General features: G+C 39.2%; 1 protein-coding gene across 1 annotated transcript in view; it reads right to left on the bottom strand.

The window, feature by feature from the left end:
• Positions 1 to 4,991: 4,991 nt before the first annotated feature.
• HMGCR (3-hydroxy-3-methylglutaryl-CoA reductase) overlaps positions 4,992 to 15,635 on the bottom strand; it is a 21,094-nt gene continuing 10,450 nt past the window's right edge. The window contains exons 7-20 of the mRNA XM_007461607.1: positions 14,407 to 14,513; positions 14,186 to 14,302; positions 13,608 to 13,756; positions 13,242 to 13,489; positions 12,954 to 13,132; positions 11,726 to 11,920; positions 11,224 to 11,382; positions 10,925 to 11,082; positions 10,065 to 10,170; positions 8,273 to 8,443; positions 7,831 to 7,971; positions 7,587 to 7,745; positions 6,988 to 7,142; positions 4,992 to 6,844 (exon numbers count right to left, since the gene is read on the bottom strand). Coding sequence (XP_007461669.1) covers positions 6,790 to 6,844; positions 6,988 to 7,142; positions 7,587 to 7,745; positions 7,831 to 7,971; positions 8,273 to 8,443; positions 10,065 to 10,170; positions 10,925 to 11,082; positions 11,224 to 11,382; positions 11,726 to 11,920; positions 12,954 to 13,132; positions 13,242 to 13,489; positions 13,608 to 13,756; positions 14,186 to 14,302; positions 14,407 to 14,513 — 2,099 coding nt within the window. The 3' untranslated portion in view covers positions 4,992 to 6,789. The remainder of the gene's footprint in view (positions 6,845 to 6,987; positions 7,143 to 7,586; positions 7,746 to 7,830; positions 7,972 to 8,272; positions 8,444 to 10,064; positions 10,171 to 10,924; positions 11,083 to 11,223; positions 11,383 to 11,725; positions 11,921 to 12,953; positions 13,133 to 13,241; positions 13,490 to 13,607; positions 13,757 to 14,185; positions 14,303 to 14,406; positions 14,514 to 15,635) is intronic.

Consider the following 15,635-nt stretch of genomic DNA (forward strand, 5'->3'; position numbering starts at 1 on the left):
TGCAATTGGGAGACCCAAGTGGTCGCTGGGCCCAGCAGCAGGGAATCCTTGTGTGGCAATGTCAAGAGGTCAACATCCAGCAATTTTAGCAATATAGATATGTAGCACTAATTGTACAGCACCCAAAACAAGTTGCAGAGAAATATTTGTTGAGCACCTACTACATGCCATGCAGTGTTCCAGGATTAAGGATACAGCAACAAACAGCACATCTGGCCTTCACTGTTTTTGTCATAACCAAGCTTTTTAGAAATGCACCTAAACTAAGAGGAAATAGACATTGAGATCAAGAGCATTTCAATACAGTGCATTAATGGTAGACTTAACCACATTTGAGATGTGTGAAAGTCTTTTTGATTCTTGGTTCTCAGTTGTGTCCTCAAAAGGTAGATAGGGAATGGATTGTTGCTGTGTTTTAACAAGTTCACCAACTTCCATGCACGTCAATAGCACCAAATTAGTAAGCTGGTCTACTCTGCTGATTATTTAAATCTACAATTTATTTTGTGGTTTGTGACTTTGACTTTTTATTTGTAACATCCAGTAGATTTTTCTGTTACTTCTAAGTGTATTTCTCCCCATGTTTCTGGATACCATGCATTCAGCAAACTGAAAGGAATGAAATTTAGAAGCCAGAAGACCAGAGTTTTTCTGGCTCTCTCACTTGAACGCGTTTGATTTTGCCAAGACGTTTTCATGTCTCTAAATCTATTTTTCTCTTCCATAAAATAATATGAAATCATCTACATCACAGGATTCTTTGGGGAAGAGTGTGATAATGTATTCAAAGCATTTTGCCCTCTACTGTGCAAACGTAAGGAATGATTTGGTCAACCACAAACATGTGCTATATACTGTCTTTTGAGTGCTGAAGGCGGGAATCTGAATAAGACACAGGAATAATGACAAGAAGGACGCAAACATTTTGGGGCTTTGAGCCAAACCGTACGTCATGTGGGGTTTAGCCTATAGGGTATGTCTAATGAGGGAGAAAACCAGAGAGGCAGAGGCAGTTCATGGAAAACCTTGAATGCTGTGCAAAGAGCTTGATCTTCATTCTACCAGCAATGGGCATCACTGAAGGGCTTTCTTGAGCATTACATATCTAAGAAAAATCAGTGGGACTTGGTGCCTGGTTGTTTGGATGTACAGTAAGTCAACCATTAATGTTTTTACTTGTGTATAATTCTCATGCTAATGTCAGAATAAGTGACAATTACAGTGTCAGTAATAATAGTGACAGCTTTTAAAACTTGGGAAATGAAAGTGATAGTGCCTCAAACAAGCTGCCCAGCAGTCACTGCCAAGCTTGTAGATGAATGTGGAAGCATTCAGAGCTAAAGAATCAGGGTAGAGATGAGTCTCCTAGGTGACCTCTTTTCTCCTGATCGAGTTATCCTTTAATACCTAATGCCTCTTGCTAAATTTTTCAATAGTGCTCTTATCTCCAAGGACTGAGTCCACACTCCTTGACTTCAGTCTGATGTTTCAATGTATCATTTAAGAGTTTGGCCTTACTGCATCTGCCTTACCAGCCTGCCCCTCCTTGGTCCCCTCTGCAAATAAATCATCCCATCCAGGTGGACTTACTCCAGTCACTCAGTGATCCGTGCTCACCTTCGAAGGAACTTCTCTCTCTCCTCCCTTCAGTCAACATCCAGAACCTACTTCAGGGTCCCAACTTCTGACCTTAACTATACCAGCCCCCTCAACCCTCAACTCTTCCTCTCCAGTTGTATGTGCTTTTCCCATCATACCTGTATTATGCAACTACTATGACGCTGCTGTTGTATTAATCTATCAGCTCTACTAATAAGCCAGACTCTAGCTTATCAGCGCAATTGGCTCATGTATATACAGGAGAGAGTAAATAAAGCATTTCATGGAATTTGTAGAGCCAGTTAAGGGCTTAGAAGCCAGCCAATCCAACTATGTCGTTATACGAATAAGGAAACTGAGGGAAAGAAACACGAAGCCAATAACTCAAGGTGTCACAGCTCGTGGCAGAGCCTTGACTGAAATGGAGGTCTCTGGATTCCCAGCTCCCTCAACACTGCCGTTGTCTTCCTATTGTAACTAACTATTATTTTCTCTTTGGAGTAAGTCCTAATTACAAATTTATTGTGTCAGTCATTCAACAACATGGAGGACCGTTAATTTTAAGGTACTGTACTAGGTTACAAGAAAAGACGTGGTGCCTGTCTTCAAGAGACCTTGGTCTGGAGGAAAATGTGGGCAAGATGTACCACTGAAATATGGAAACAAAAAATTTCAACTTTTGTTTTATTTTTATCATTTTAGTTTTGTTTTTCCTGATGGAAAAACAAGGTTGTTCAAGGTTTCGATTCTACTGGCCTGGGTAGGCACTGTCCTAAAAGCAAGTTAAAAATGGGCCTTTCAAGAGCTTTCCACTTAAAGTTGTTAAGTTATCCAGGCTATACCAGCAAGCCAGCTTCAAGCTTTGGCTACTTACCAAGGGTTGTGCAGTGTGGGTGAGATCATCCAGATCTGAAGCAACCATGGCCAGAGGTGAGTGGGCTGCTCACACACACCTGAGTCTACTTTCCTATTAAAAGCAACAAAGGTTTAAAAATGAGGTAAGTTGTTCACAGGCCATACCCTAGATCAAAAGAGACTGAGGCAGGAAATGCACCAAAACTTGGTGGGTTTTGACCATTTTAGAGCCCTGAGGCTATAGCCCTAGTCCACACGGTGAAATGGGCAGGGAGGTAGGGGCACAGGTGTTTCTCTCCTGTGTGAACTAAGGGCTAGGAGAGAGCTGCAGAATGAGGTTCTTCCATCACACATCATTTAGGGCTAATAATACTCTGGATTTGCTTTACTGTGTCCACTGCTTTTAACATACAATCCCAGCTGATTTTGCTGTGGAGACAGACAGAGCTCCCTTCACTGTCCCCTCCCTCCACTTCACCCACTAAACCGTTTTTCATTTCAAATTTCAAGTGACAGGAAAGCAAAGGAGTTCCATAATCAACACAGGCTAGTGAGTGCCGTCCTTTTCTTGTGGATTACTTCCTGATACTTTCTTGCCAAATTGCCTTGACAAAACACAAGGTGCCTGTGTGCTTTATGTTAGTAAATGGCACAGGGCCCTACTGTCTTTAGGCTCTCTGCCCTCTGGCTTCAGAACTGACCAGTCGAATGGTCTGTGGAATCAGCTTCTTGCCTCTGAGTGACCCTGCTCCAGGGCCGCAATCCTGGGAAGTTAAGGTATCAATACAAAGCAGTCAAACTTTGCGGCTATAGGGTGGGTGAGGTGAGGGTACTGAGCAGGGAATGGTATATACACGAACCTCTTTAAAGGTAGACTTTTTTTCCCCTTTGGTCCCCCACTGTCATTTGGGAGAGAGACCAGAGACCAAGGGGTAGGAAAGTGAGGGGAATAAGTGGCTAAAAATGTCCTTTTCTGGGGCAGTCATTCCATTCTTTGAAAATGCAGATAATTTGGTATTTTGTGGGGTTGGGGGGGCGGGTTCACAGGTGGGGGGCAGTAGGGGAGACACAGACCCAAACAACATACCTTCTAGTTGGTTATATCTCTCTAGGATTAATTCTGTCTTATTAAGCAGCTATTAAGCAGCACTTGGCCTCTCCGTGGGTGTCTGCTGTGTGCTTCTGAATAAACACAACTTTCTAATACCATTTATCCACAGTAACACCAGGCACTTCACACTGAAACCCAGCACCGATAAAGCAGCAACAGCAATACTAGAAAGAAATGCGGAAGTCCCAGCCCCACCCAAGACCAAGGGAATCAGGAGCCCAGGTGAGTGTGCTGCACTGGAGCTGGAGAATCCCTGGATTACAACACTCTCGTGTCCCAGCTCCTAACTCCAGCTGGTGGCACGAGGGTCTCTCCCACTGGCCTTAGAGAACAACTGTGTGGAAGTGCCTCACATCCTGATACAAGAGTACCCACACCTCCCTCGGGAGCTCCCAAACTTGCTCAGGAGGAAAAGAACAAAAAGTATATGTGTGTGTGATGGAAGGAGGGGTTCCATGCATCTCATAATGGAAAAGAGAATCTGTTAAGATATAAATAAATCATTTGCCGTCTTCTTTTGGCTTGCAGTGTAGAAGTTATCCATTATTTTTGCTAACTGGGCAAAGTTCATTCTTAATAAATTCAAGTCATGTTCAGAACAGAAAGACAGCTTGAGAAACATTGGTCTTGAAAAAAAATTCCTATAGTTAATTTACTGCTCTTACTTGAACCTTCTGTACACAGTGGATTTGTATTGATGTTTCGCTGTTCTGTGTCCTCTTGTTTGAGCTCAGACCCTTCAATGTGAGATGTTCTCTTTGGATTTAATTCTCCATACTCTCCAAAGATGAGGAAAACTCCTGTGCTGCCACATGCATCTCACTGCTCATCAAATCACCTGAGCAGTAAGGGGACGAAACTTCCCCATCTCCTGTCCAGCTTGCCCCACTCTCGAGAGGGCCGACCAGACAAGTGATCACATGCCATTTTGGGAGAAAAATTCAAAATGATTTTCAAGTATCTGGGCTTAGTTCTTAGTGGCTCATACACACCTGTTCACCTCTAACTATGGCAGAAGTATAGTCAAAAATCACCAGTATTTGGGGTTTTAAAGAGGCCAGCCTCAGCTATATAAGCTGTACTTTCAGTTGATACAGCTTATGTACATACCTGCAATGGCCATTTGGTTTTGGCTGCCCAACCTTTATGGCCTCTTCCTCTCAACTGTCATACCCCCAATATCCAAAAGTAGTCCATGATGATAAATCTGAACTACTCCAAGTATAAGGAAGATAGTTCTAATGTATGTATAACCCTGGCCTGCTGTTCCTGGTGTAGAGTGGGAGAAGACAATGGGAATGAGAAATGGGTCTTGGGGCACCTAGTGTGAATTACAGGGTACCACTCTGGCCAGACTTTAAAGCTTCCAGGTCTCAGGCAGGCCTATGGTTAATCCAAACAAAAAAGGTTACTGATTACAGTTATCAGTATTAACCTCCTTTTCATAATTTACTGGAACTGGGGGAAAAAGTATAACAAAATGTATACAATTTAGTAACTGTACAAAACATTAGTTTAGCAAGATATTGGTTACAGTCACCAAAATGAAGACTCAAAATATTTCTCACTGCCACTTCCATGAAAAATTCAGATAAATAAGAAGTCACTGGCTGAAAAGTCACAACAGAAGCAATTTAAACTTTACATAAAACAGAAAATGTCAATCTTCCCCAACAATGCAGACACAGTCACTCAGAGGCTCTCCGTGCTGCCACGGCATTACTGGAATGTTTCTCAGAGTCCATTAGCTTTCCAACACCAACACTTGAAGCGTTAGATGTAATACAAAATAAGGAGTTCTTTATTATTTATACAAAAGTTGTACATTAAAAAAAAAAAAATTAAGATTCAACAACTCTGCTGACCCCCTGAGGAAGATTTTATGGGTCCATCAAAGAGCCCTGTGTGGATGTTTCAGTCACCAACCTCCTGGCCACAGGACAGGGGACACTCCCTCCACGGCCATTCACACGGCGCCTTCACTGGCTCTGAAAGCTGACTTTCCCTTCATTAGGCTCAACAAGCAAGCCAGGCTTTCCCAGACAACATTAAAGAACACTGCCTTCTCTGGCCCAAGCTTAGAGTGTTTTACCAGTATATCGGGTGATTTTTGTTTATTTCTTGAACACTTTCAATAAACGCCTAGCACAAGAAGCTTTATTACAACATATACAGATTTGGTACAGTTCTTTACAAAAAACTACCTAGATTTTTCAGCTAAATAAATTTAAGTGTCTTTTAAGAAATTAAACTTGGCTTCAAGAATTGGTAATTTTCTTCCAAACTTGTGTTTTCTACCCCCTGAGTTCTAAGAGAGGTCACAGACTTGTATGTCATTGATAAACAGAGTCAGCTTTGTCTAAGCAATATTAAGAGCTCTTTTATCTTTCATAAAAAGCACAAAACTCTGTTTCTTAAAGGCTTATATGCTGAAAGAGATGTTATAGCCAATCTAGACAAACATTTGTATTTAGACAAGAGTCCTCTCTGAACAAATAGCCTGCAGAGATAAATGCAGTGATTTTTTTTCTTGAAAGAAAACTATTTAGCACTGCTTAGCACATTATTCTGAAATTTGGGAATAAGAATAATTCTTCCCCTGAAGAAAGCAGGTCCCCTTCTGAAGAATCATGTTGCCTATCACCTCCAAAAATCAAAATAGACCAGCACCAAATGAAGTATTCGTTTACAAAAAATAAACTTAGCTCTTATTTTTTTTAAAGGTCTACAATCCAGACTTAATAAATTAACTATGAAGTCAGGAGTTTTGTCAGCTATAGTATAATTTAAAAATCCATTTTCAAATCCATTTTCAACCCAGGATTGGGGCTGGGGCGGGTGTGGACAGGAGGAGGGTTTAATCTCACACTGATCACCATGAACTCCAAGAATTTTATCAAAAGAAAACTTGTTTTTCCAGCTGTATTCTCTTTCAGAAGTGTGCTGTAGCTTATCATCTGTGATACTATAAAGGCATAATATCCATGTTGAGATCTTTCCAAAGAGCACAGCATGTAAAGCATGTAAACTTCTCAGATCTGAGAACTCTGCATGGAAAGAAGAACCTCAGACTTTCTGAAAGAGCCAAAAACCAAGCAGTCATCTCACTGATCATGTCTATTCATCCTCAACAAGACACTGCATCGAGCTTTTTTAATTCACAGATTTTATGTTAGTCCTTTAGAACCCAACGCCTGTGTTTCAGTTCTGAGCTGTCGGGCTATTCAAGCTGCCTTCTTAGTGCAAGTTCCTTGGAGGTCTTGTAAATTTACCTTTGACCTACAGCAGAAAAAGACAAAGGAGAGATTGCAAAATATCAGGAACGCAAAATTTTAAGTTAGTACTTATATCTGAGAAGTAGGTTTTTCTACTGCATATTTTAAGTATAGGGAAAACATATTAAACAAATCTTTAAGTCTTACCTGTTGTGAATCATGTGACTTCTGACAAGATGTCCTGCTGCCAATGCTGCCATCAGAGACAATTCTCCAGCCATCACTGTACCGCACACAATTCGGGCAAGCTGCCGGGCGTTTTCCCCAGGATTGTCTTTGCACGCTCCTTGAACACCCAGCATCTGCAGCCAGGGACAGACACAGCAGGACTCACCCTTCAAGGCACGGCAACAACTTCCTACTCAATCAACTAAAATGAGGGCAACTACAATGGCATTAGAATAGAACCAGGCTCCCGTGGAAGTACTACATTTCCAAGATCTGACAGCCAGTACCAACAATGGAATACACCACAGTGAGCCTAACATCCAAAGCCTGGCTGGAAGTGCACTTACTCAGAGCAGATGAACAATCATTTGCTCTATTAATCTACTTTCTCAATTCACTAAGCCTATGCCTGAACATGCTTTACTTGGACACACTGGATTAGGCTGGTGGGAAACGAATGAAAAGACCAGCTAAAATAGAGAGGGGAGCGATATGTGGTATCAGGTAGAAACACAAAGAATCCCAATGAGTCAGAACTGGGCTTGAGGTCACTGGAGCCTGTGCCCCATGTGTCTTACCTGCAGACATGCTTGCTGAGGGAGCAGGTTAGTCCCACCACCCACAGTCCCTATTTCTATAGATGGCATGGTGCAGCTGATATACAAGTCTTCATTTGTGGGACCACTTGCTTCTATTAAAGTAATACAGTTTGAACTACCAACATTCTGTGCTGCATCCTTAAAAAAACAGAAAGGAAAAAATATAAAACTTCTCTCACTTAGAACAACGAAAGACAAGAAAGGTGGAGGCTGGCGCCCTCACCTGTCCACAGGCAATGTAGATGGCAGTTACAATGTTTGCTGCGTGGGCATTGTAGCCACCGATGCTCCCAGCCATGGCAGAGCCCACCAGATTTTTATTAATGTTGACTTCAATCATAGCCTCTGTAGTAGTCTTTAATACCTAGAAAACAGAGTGGTGCACATCTTACATCTTCCCCCAGAAGATTCAGGAGTGGGTTACCCAGATCTACTTTCTGTACCTCCAGAAAACAAGGGAGTGTAGACGTGGCCCCATGTAAGCCCCATCCTCAATAAAAAGATTATCAGTAAGGTCTGTTCCTGTGAATGCCACCCACAGGCAGATGGGCGAGATAAGATAAAACACACCCGTATATTCAAGTTTACTTAACCCTTAATATTACTTTTCCCAATTTTGTAATCCAATGAAAGATTAACAAAATAAAAGTCATCCAATCACTCACTTCTCTGACAACCTTGGCTGGAATTACAGCTTCACAAACAACAGACTTTCCTCTTCCCTCTATCCAATTTATAGCAGCAGGTTTCTTGTCGGTACAATAGTTACCACTAACTGCCAGAATCTGCATTTCAGGGAAATACTCATGAAGTTTTGAAAGTGCTTTCTCTGTACCCTGTTAGCCAAAAAAAACCAAACAAACAGCAACAACAAAAACTAGATTAAAACAGTTATTTATAAATCAGAGACTTTATTTGTATCTAATAATACTAACACTTATAAATATAATAACTATAATAATCTTTTCCTAATACGTTTTTAGATATGAAAATGGAGTTCTTTATAGTCATTGATGAATAGGATGATGAGAATATAATGAGAATATTAAAAAAAAACCTCACTGAGAATATAATACTATATTCATGTCACTGGGGAGTGAGTACTCAATCCACCATCAACATGTAATAAATTCCCTCTTCTAGTTATTAAATTGTTACCTAAAGGCCCAAGTTACCGAGCCTGTAAAGAGAAATGAGACATTAAAGTAAATCTTGTTGTTAATGGAAAGTCATTAGGATTTACATAAAATGTAAACAAGCCTTCCAATGACTTCCAATTAAGTTAAATTAATTCAATTAACTCACACTTCAAAAAACACAAAACATACTTATTGGCAATTTAAGTGGTTTTTTTAAATTGTGGTAAAATACACAAAACATAGAATTTACCATCTTAACTGTTTTCAAGTGTATAGTTCAGTAGTGTTAAGTACATTCACATTGTGTGTAAGCAATCTCTAGAACTCTTTGTCTTGCAAAACCGAAACTCTATACCCGTTAAACTCCTCATTCCACTTAGTCCCTGGTAACCACCCTTCTTTCAGTCCCTATGAATTTAACTAATCTAGGGAACTCTTAAGTGGGAATCATACAGTATTTGTCTTTCTGTGACCAGACTATTTCACTTAGTAAGTGAACCTCAAGGCTCATCCATATTTAGCATGTGTCAGAATTTCCTTTCTTTTTAGGGCTGAATAACATTCCACTGTATGTACATACCACACTTTTATTTATCCATTCATCTGCTGATGGACACTTGGGCTGCTTCCAGCTTTTGGCTATTGTGAATGCTGCTATGAACATGGCTATACGAACGTCTTTTTGAGATCCTGCTTGTAATTCTATTTTTATTTTTTTCAGGAACTGCTATACTATTTATTGGGAATTTTTAAAGCGTATGTATTTAGTCACTATACTCTCTTTCTGAATAGTCCTTATAACAGGTAAAGCACAATTAGCCTAGCTAATTGACTTTAACATTTTATATTTCTCTCTGATAAATAACAAATATCAGTAGAATAAAATTTAAGCTATACACAATCTTCTTATAAGGAGATAATGAAAGGAACTATACGCACATGAACTTGGCTTCTTAAATATGTCTTGAAGCCTCTAGAAGAGGTCAGCTTTCAGGTTTAAGAAAGTTTTGAAGAACAAATCCCCAGATTCCTCCCAGCCCTTCTGAGTAGACCCAGAACATGTACAATGTTAAGTCTAAATATATCAAATACAAACAACACCAATCAACAAATGCCTGCTTTATATAACATGAGTTACATGAATCAGTATTTACCTTTCAATAAAAATCTTTCAATCAATTAACTCTTTAAGTAAGTAGCATGTGTACATGGTACAAAATTAAAAAGGACAGGAGGGAATAAAGTAAAGAGCAAGTCTGTTCCCCCCCTCCAGGGACAGTCACTCCTGCAAGTTCTCTTGTAGTCCATCCATGCTCACCTTTGAAATCATGTTCATCCCCATGGCATCACCTGACTTCGACTGGAAACGGATGTAAAGGTTGCGTCCAGCCACACTCATATGAAGTTTCTGTAGACGTGCAAATCTGTAAATAAAAGAAGCAAAAACTTTTTATTTTTTCCTTTTTTAAGAAAATGGAAGTTATCTTAAAGTCTACCTTAGTTGGTTCATTTTACACGTAAGAGAAAGCTCGTGAAGACTCCGTATTCAATGCACCTCGTGGAGACTACGTATTCAGTGCACCTCCTTTCATTAAACATTATATCAGGACACTACTTCAGCTCTGCCTCATTCTTACATGCTGCAGGAAGGGAGGGCTGCAGAAATCATGTCAGCACAAATAAACTTTAAAAGTCCAAATAAAAACAAGCATATAAGCTTGAACTATAGTGGGGTTATCATTTGTATTGATTATACTTCTTTATAAATTTAATTTTTTGTATTCAAAGTAAATCTGCTATACTAATATTTACCTCTATCCTGCTTGGAAAATCTTTTTCTCAGGCAATTCTGCCCTAGGGCAAGTTTTGGTCAAAACTCTTGTAGGGCAAAGTAATAGCCTAATCAAAGTGAGCCTTGTAAAACCAATGCACAAACTTTCTAGCTCACACTATTTTTTTCTAATTAACCTTTACGGAGATATTCATTTGTATCAACATTCTGCTCCCCCCATCCCAACCAAGCATTAATATTACTTATTTTGAAAGATGGATTTAAAGTTGATATTTTGTTACATCACCTTAGGCAGTCAATACGTTAACAGTTATGTTTAGCCATCCTAGAAGATGGCACTGGTTCTGAAATAAACATAAATGCACATATAAGCCCCCACACAACACCTGCTGGTGCTGTCGAATGCCTCCTTTATCACTGTGAACCCTTCAGGTGTCTCGAGCCAGGCCTTCACTTCTGCAGAGTCACAAGCACGGGGAAAACGCACCACTGGGCCACGAGTCATCCCGTCTGCAAGGATTCGGCTGCTGGCACCTCCACCAAGCTATGAAGAGTATGTTACAAAAGCACGTTAATCCTGAAAACAGTTCTGCTTGTCCCAAAAGGTGTCCTTGATTGTCCCCAAATTTCTTCTCACTCCCTAGAGTGTATCTTAAAACAGGCAAATATATAAATGCCAACTTACACCTATTGCTCTGCAGCCTCTATTAGTACTGGCCACAAGACAACCTTCTGTTGTTGCCATTGGAACCTGAAATTCTTTCTCATCCAGGCACAGAGGTCCTACCACTCCAACAGGGATGGGCATATAACCGATAACATTCTCACAGCAAGCTCCCATCACCTAAAAGGTAAAGTCAGGCACCAAGTGAAAATCTATATAGCAAATACCCAGCCCTTGTCATTAATAACTTTCTTCAAACTTAATGCTTTAGTGTATTTTTCAACCAAGTTTTTGATTTACTCTTTAAAAGTCTTGAGTAATGACTATAAATAACAAGAGGAAAATTATTTTTTAATTTTGATGACCTATATCATAAGCAGAACACAAAATTACAGTAAAATGAGTTAAAAAGGAAGATGTTTTATAAAACTATGTACGTATAAAAGACAAGTCAAGAAAAAGACTGAAAAACTAAAGACTAAAGCTACAAAGCAAAGGTGCTCAAATCAAGAAAATAACATACCAAGGAGTAGTTATAGTCCCTGTAAGGCAGATACTGGAGAGAAGAAGGCTCTGGGAGTTTTCTGGAAAGTAACTGTCGACGAATAGATACACCTCGTTCATAGGTTTCCATCAGAGTTTCCAATTTGTAAGCTGGGATATGCTTAGCATTGACTAATTGGATGATCTCAGCATCGCTAAGGAATTTTGCACCTTTCTAAAGAAATGGGAAAAAAAATAGAAGGGGGTTGGATAGAGGGAAATGAAAAAAGACTTGAAGAACCACACTTCATACTCTTCATAATAAATAGACCATTTTAATACAAACAGTGCTCTCCATAGAACTAAAACACAAGTACTTTAAGAACCCAAAGGAATTCGAAGTTCTAAAGAAGGAGATGATTTAAGTAGAAATAAGAACATCAAAATAAAAACAAATTCTGTACAAAAATGTGAAAACTAAACAAATGTTAAACCAAAACACTAAATTTTTCAAGTGATGTTCATAGAAAAAAAAAATTCCAATTAAGATTCTGACACCCACCCTATAAGTTTTGTAATACAGCATGACAGTTGAGATACTGGTACACATGTTAATAAGAATGAGGGAAAGGAAATTGATGAAGAAAAACACAATCTATTCTCACTCATATGCACATAAATTAGGAATGAACCAGAGTAAGCAGATACGGATAGAACACAATAGTCACGCTAACTCATGAGCAGACGGTCGGCAGGACATCCTGTTCAAACATCAGAAAGAAAATAAGCCTCCTCAGGAGCATCAAGCTAACTTTAAAAAATCAAACCAAACAAACAAAAAGCCCCCAAAACCCTTCTTCTTTCTCTGAAGTTCATTTCTGTGTGAAAGCTTTCCTAGGCCTTAACACATACGAGAATACAGCAGTTGCTCATCTCTTTAATAAACAGTAATAAAGTAGAAAGAGCACTGTGACACTTGAGTCAGTAAATCTTGGACTCTTGATCCTAGCTTTACCATTTCCTAGATGTTTTACTTTGGGACATACTTAATTAACCCTCCTGGAGCTTACATTTTCTCATCTGAAAAATGGAGAAAATTCCACCTATCTTACAAGGTTGTAGGGAATAAATAAATAAGACCAGTACCTGTAAACCATGCAACAGTGTGCCCAGAACTTAGGTACTCAGTAGCTATAACTTCCTTCCTTTAATAAAAAATCTCCTTTTCTTAAGAAAGATACCAGCTTGAGTTTGTTTTATTTTCTCACCTCTGCATTCCCAAGTATCTGTAGACATTCTTCATTAGGCCGCGGCTCCATGGGAAGTTCAATTTCAGGTTCCTGTGTCTCTAGTTCCAGTGAAGTATCGAGTAAGGAGGAGTTACCAACCACAAATGTAGCTCTGTTTGAGGTGTCAGTTTCTGCCACTAAGGGTTTTATAACCTCAACTGTTCAAGAGATCAAAAGAAATCTCACAACACTGAACTTTTAAAAATGACTCGACTTCTTGACAAATCAACAGTGGAAGAATGGAAAATGAAGAGAATAAGAACTCACCTTTTCTTTCTCTGTTTATCCTGGCCTCCTCCTCCACTGCATGGAATTTCTGGTCATTTCTGACCAGTATAGGGTCACGTCTACAACAATCGTCTGCGACTTTCTTTTGGGTCACTACAGGAGATGTGATAGGGTTTTTTAACGAGAGTGTAGATTCTGTCTCTGCTTGTTCAAAGAAGATATACTTGACAGCCAGAAGGAGAGCTAAACTTAGGGTAATAACTTGTTCGATATCCATGCTGATCATTCTGAATAAAAGAAAGCAAATTAAAATGTTATTACTCAAATACAAAAGGCACACCTAAACTCTCAGTAGCATAGAGTGCTATGATTCATAGACAACAAAGTAGGGCTCAGGGAACTTACTTAGAGAGATAAAACTGCCATAGGGAAACACTTGGTTCAATTCTCTTCGACACATTTTCATCCAATCCTAAAGAAACCTTAGAATTGTCTGCTGGAGAAGGATCGGCTATCCAGCGACTGTGAGCATGAACAAGAACTAAGCCTAGAGACTGAAATAAAAATGTAAAAATCATGTATCCTCTGCATATCAATGGAACCTAAACTCATCCTGTACAACTGGATAATTAAACACTACCATCCTCCCATGGCCTCCCTTACCATGAAAAGAAAGACCCAGGCTTGCTATGTGACTGACTAAAGCAATGGCCCCATTGAATGGCTGAAAACGTTCCAAAAAGAACGAACAGGTTTTCAAAGAGAGATAAAGTGGAAGAACTTGAAAAATCTATTTAGGGCAGAGAGAAAACCAGGGGCCTCAAAGAAATGAGAAAAAAAGATAGAAAAAAAAAAAAGGGAAGAGGAACATCAGTGAAAGAGCCAAAAATTGCACAAAGACAACAAGAAGGAAAAAAAATTGAAAAGCGGAATATGATACTGGAACCAAAAATAATGAAAGAAGAATAAAACTGTATAATTACCATAATCATCTTAACCCTCTGAGTAACAGGATTTGGTTTATTTTCTTCTTCTTCTAAAACTCGGGCAAAATGGCTGAGCTGCCAAATTGGACGACCCTCGCGGCTTTCCCGAGAAAGCTACAAAGTAAGTCAGCACTACGTTAGAAGGTGCTAATTTTCTTTAGGTGAACTAATATGAAAACTATTACTCTTCCACTAATATAAGTAAGAACTGCTCTTACCTCTAAAACCAAGGACACACACGCTGGGAAGAAAGTCATGAACACGAAGTAGTTGGCGAGAACTGACATGCAGCCAAAGCAGCACATAATTTCAAGTTGACGCACCCCTGGTTAGAGAAAAATTAAATGCATTAGCTAGTAAAGCAGTATGTGTATTTCTGATGCTGCATACATCACGAGGACTCTTTCTATAGGTAGACAAATACGTGGAAGTATTAGTATATTAAGCTCTTTGCCATCTACTGGGAAAAGAATTAGAAACTCAGAGGTGCTGTGAAGCCTGAGCACACAGAGGATAACTTCCTTGAGGGCAGCGACCTTGGCTTCTCCCATGTCCCCAGCGTCACAATGCCAGGCACGGCAGCGTTTAATATCCGTCTGATCATCCCCTTTGATCAAATGGTGTACTCTGTTTTGAGATAGGATATCAAGGACGGTCAACTCTAATGGAGCAAACTCCTCCCACCCCATTATACTACTGATCCAATCCCACTCATCACCACAAAAGCAATTCACCTGTGGACCAAGGACTTTTTGTAAAAAACACACTGCTAGTTATACCAATCCTGATATAGTATCATAATAAATATTTTATGTGTACTACTCAGCTCTATTTTCAATATAACCTCTGTGGTGTCTACTGATGTTCTTACAATTTTGGTTCATTTCATTGATCTCTTTGAAAAATGATATAATGCAAAAAGGCAACCCATGATCCAAAGTTAACAAATATTCCATTACAAAATGCTTGCGGTATCACTTGGTAATCTTCTCAAATAGAAGAGAACAGAGCTGGGGAAAGATTAGATTACCAAATCCTACTCCCCCTCTTTACAAATAAACTTGAATATAAAATATAAAACATATTTCTGATGTTATTCACATTAAATATAAAAATGTTTTGAAATACATATAAAAACTGATTCCCTTCTCCCATAAAGACTGCTAACTAGAGTAATACAAAAAAACCCCTCAATGTTGTATTTTATTTTCTGAATCGTAATAGATCATTTGACTAAATAATAGGAAAAAAGCATACATTGTATTTTCTAAAAATTCTATAGCTATTACCCTCAAATGCAGAGATTCAAGAGAATACAAAATTACAATGACAAAAGCATTATGAACAACCTATATTTAAAAAGTAGCCAAATGTAATCTTTTCAAACTTGAGACTATCAAAACCATATTGACCATTGCTTTTTACCACCTGGCTACCTACTCTTTCC

Source organism: Lipotes vexillifer, unplaced genomic scaffold, assembly GCF_000442215.2.
Source record: "Lipotes vexillifer unplaced genomic scaffold, Lipotes_vexillifer_v1.1 scaffold779, whole genome shotgun sequence".
Lineage (NCBI taxonomy): Eukaryota > Metazoa > Chordata > Mammalia > Artiodactyla > Lipotidae > Lipotes > Lipotes vexillifer.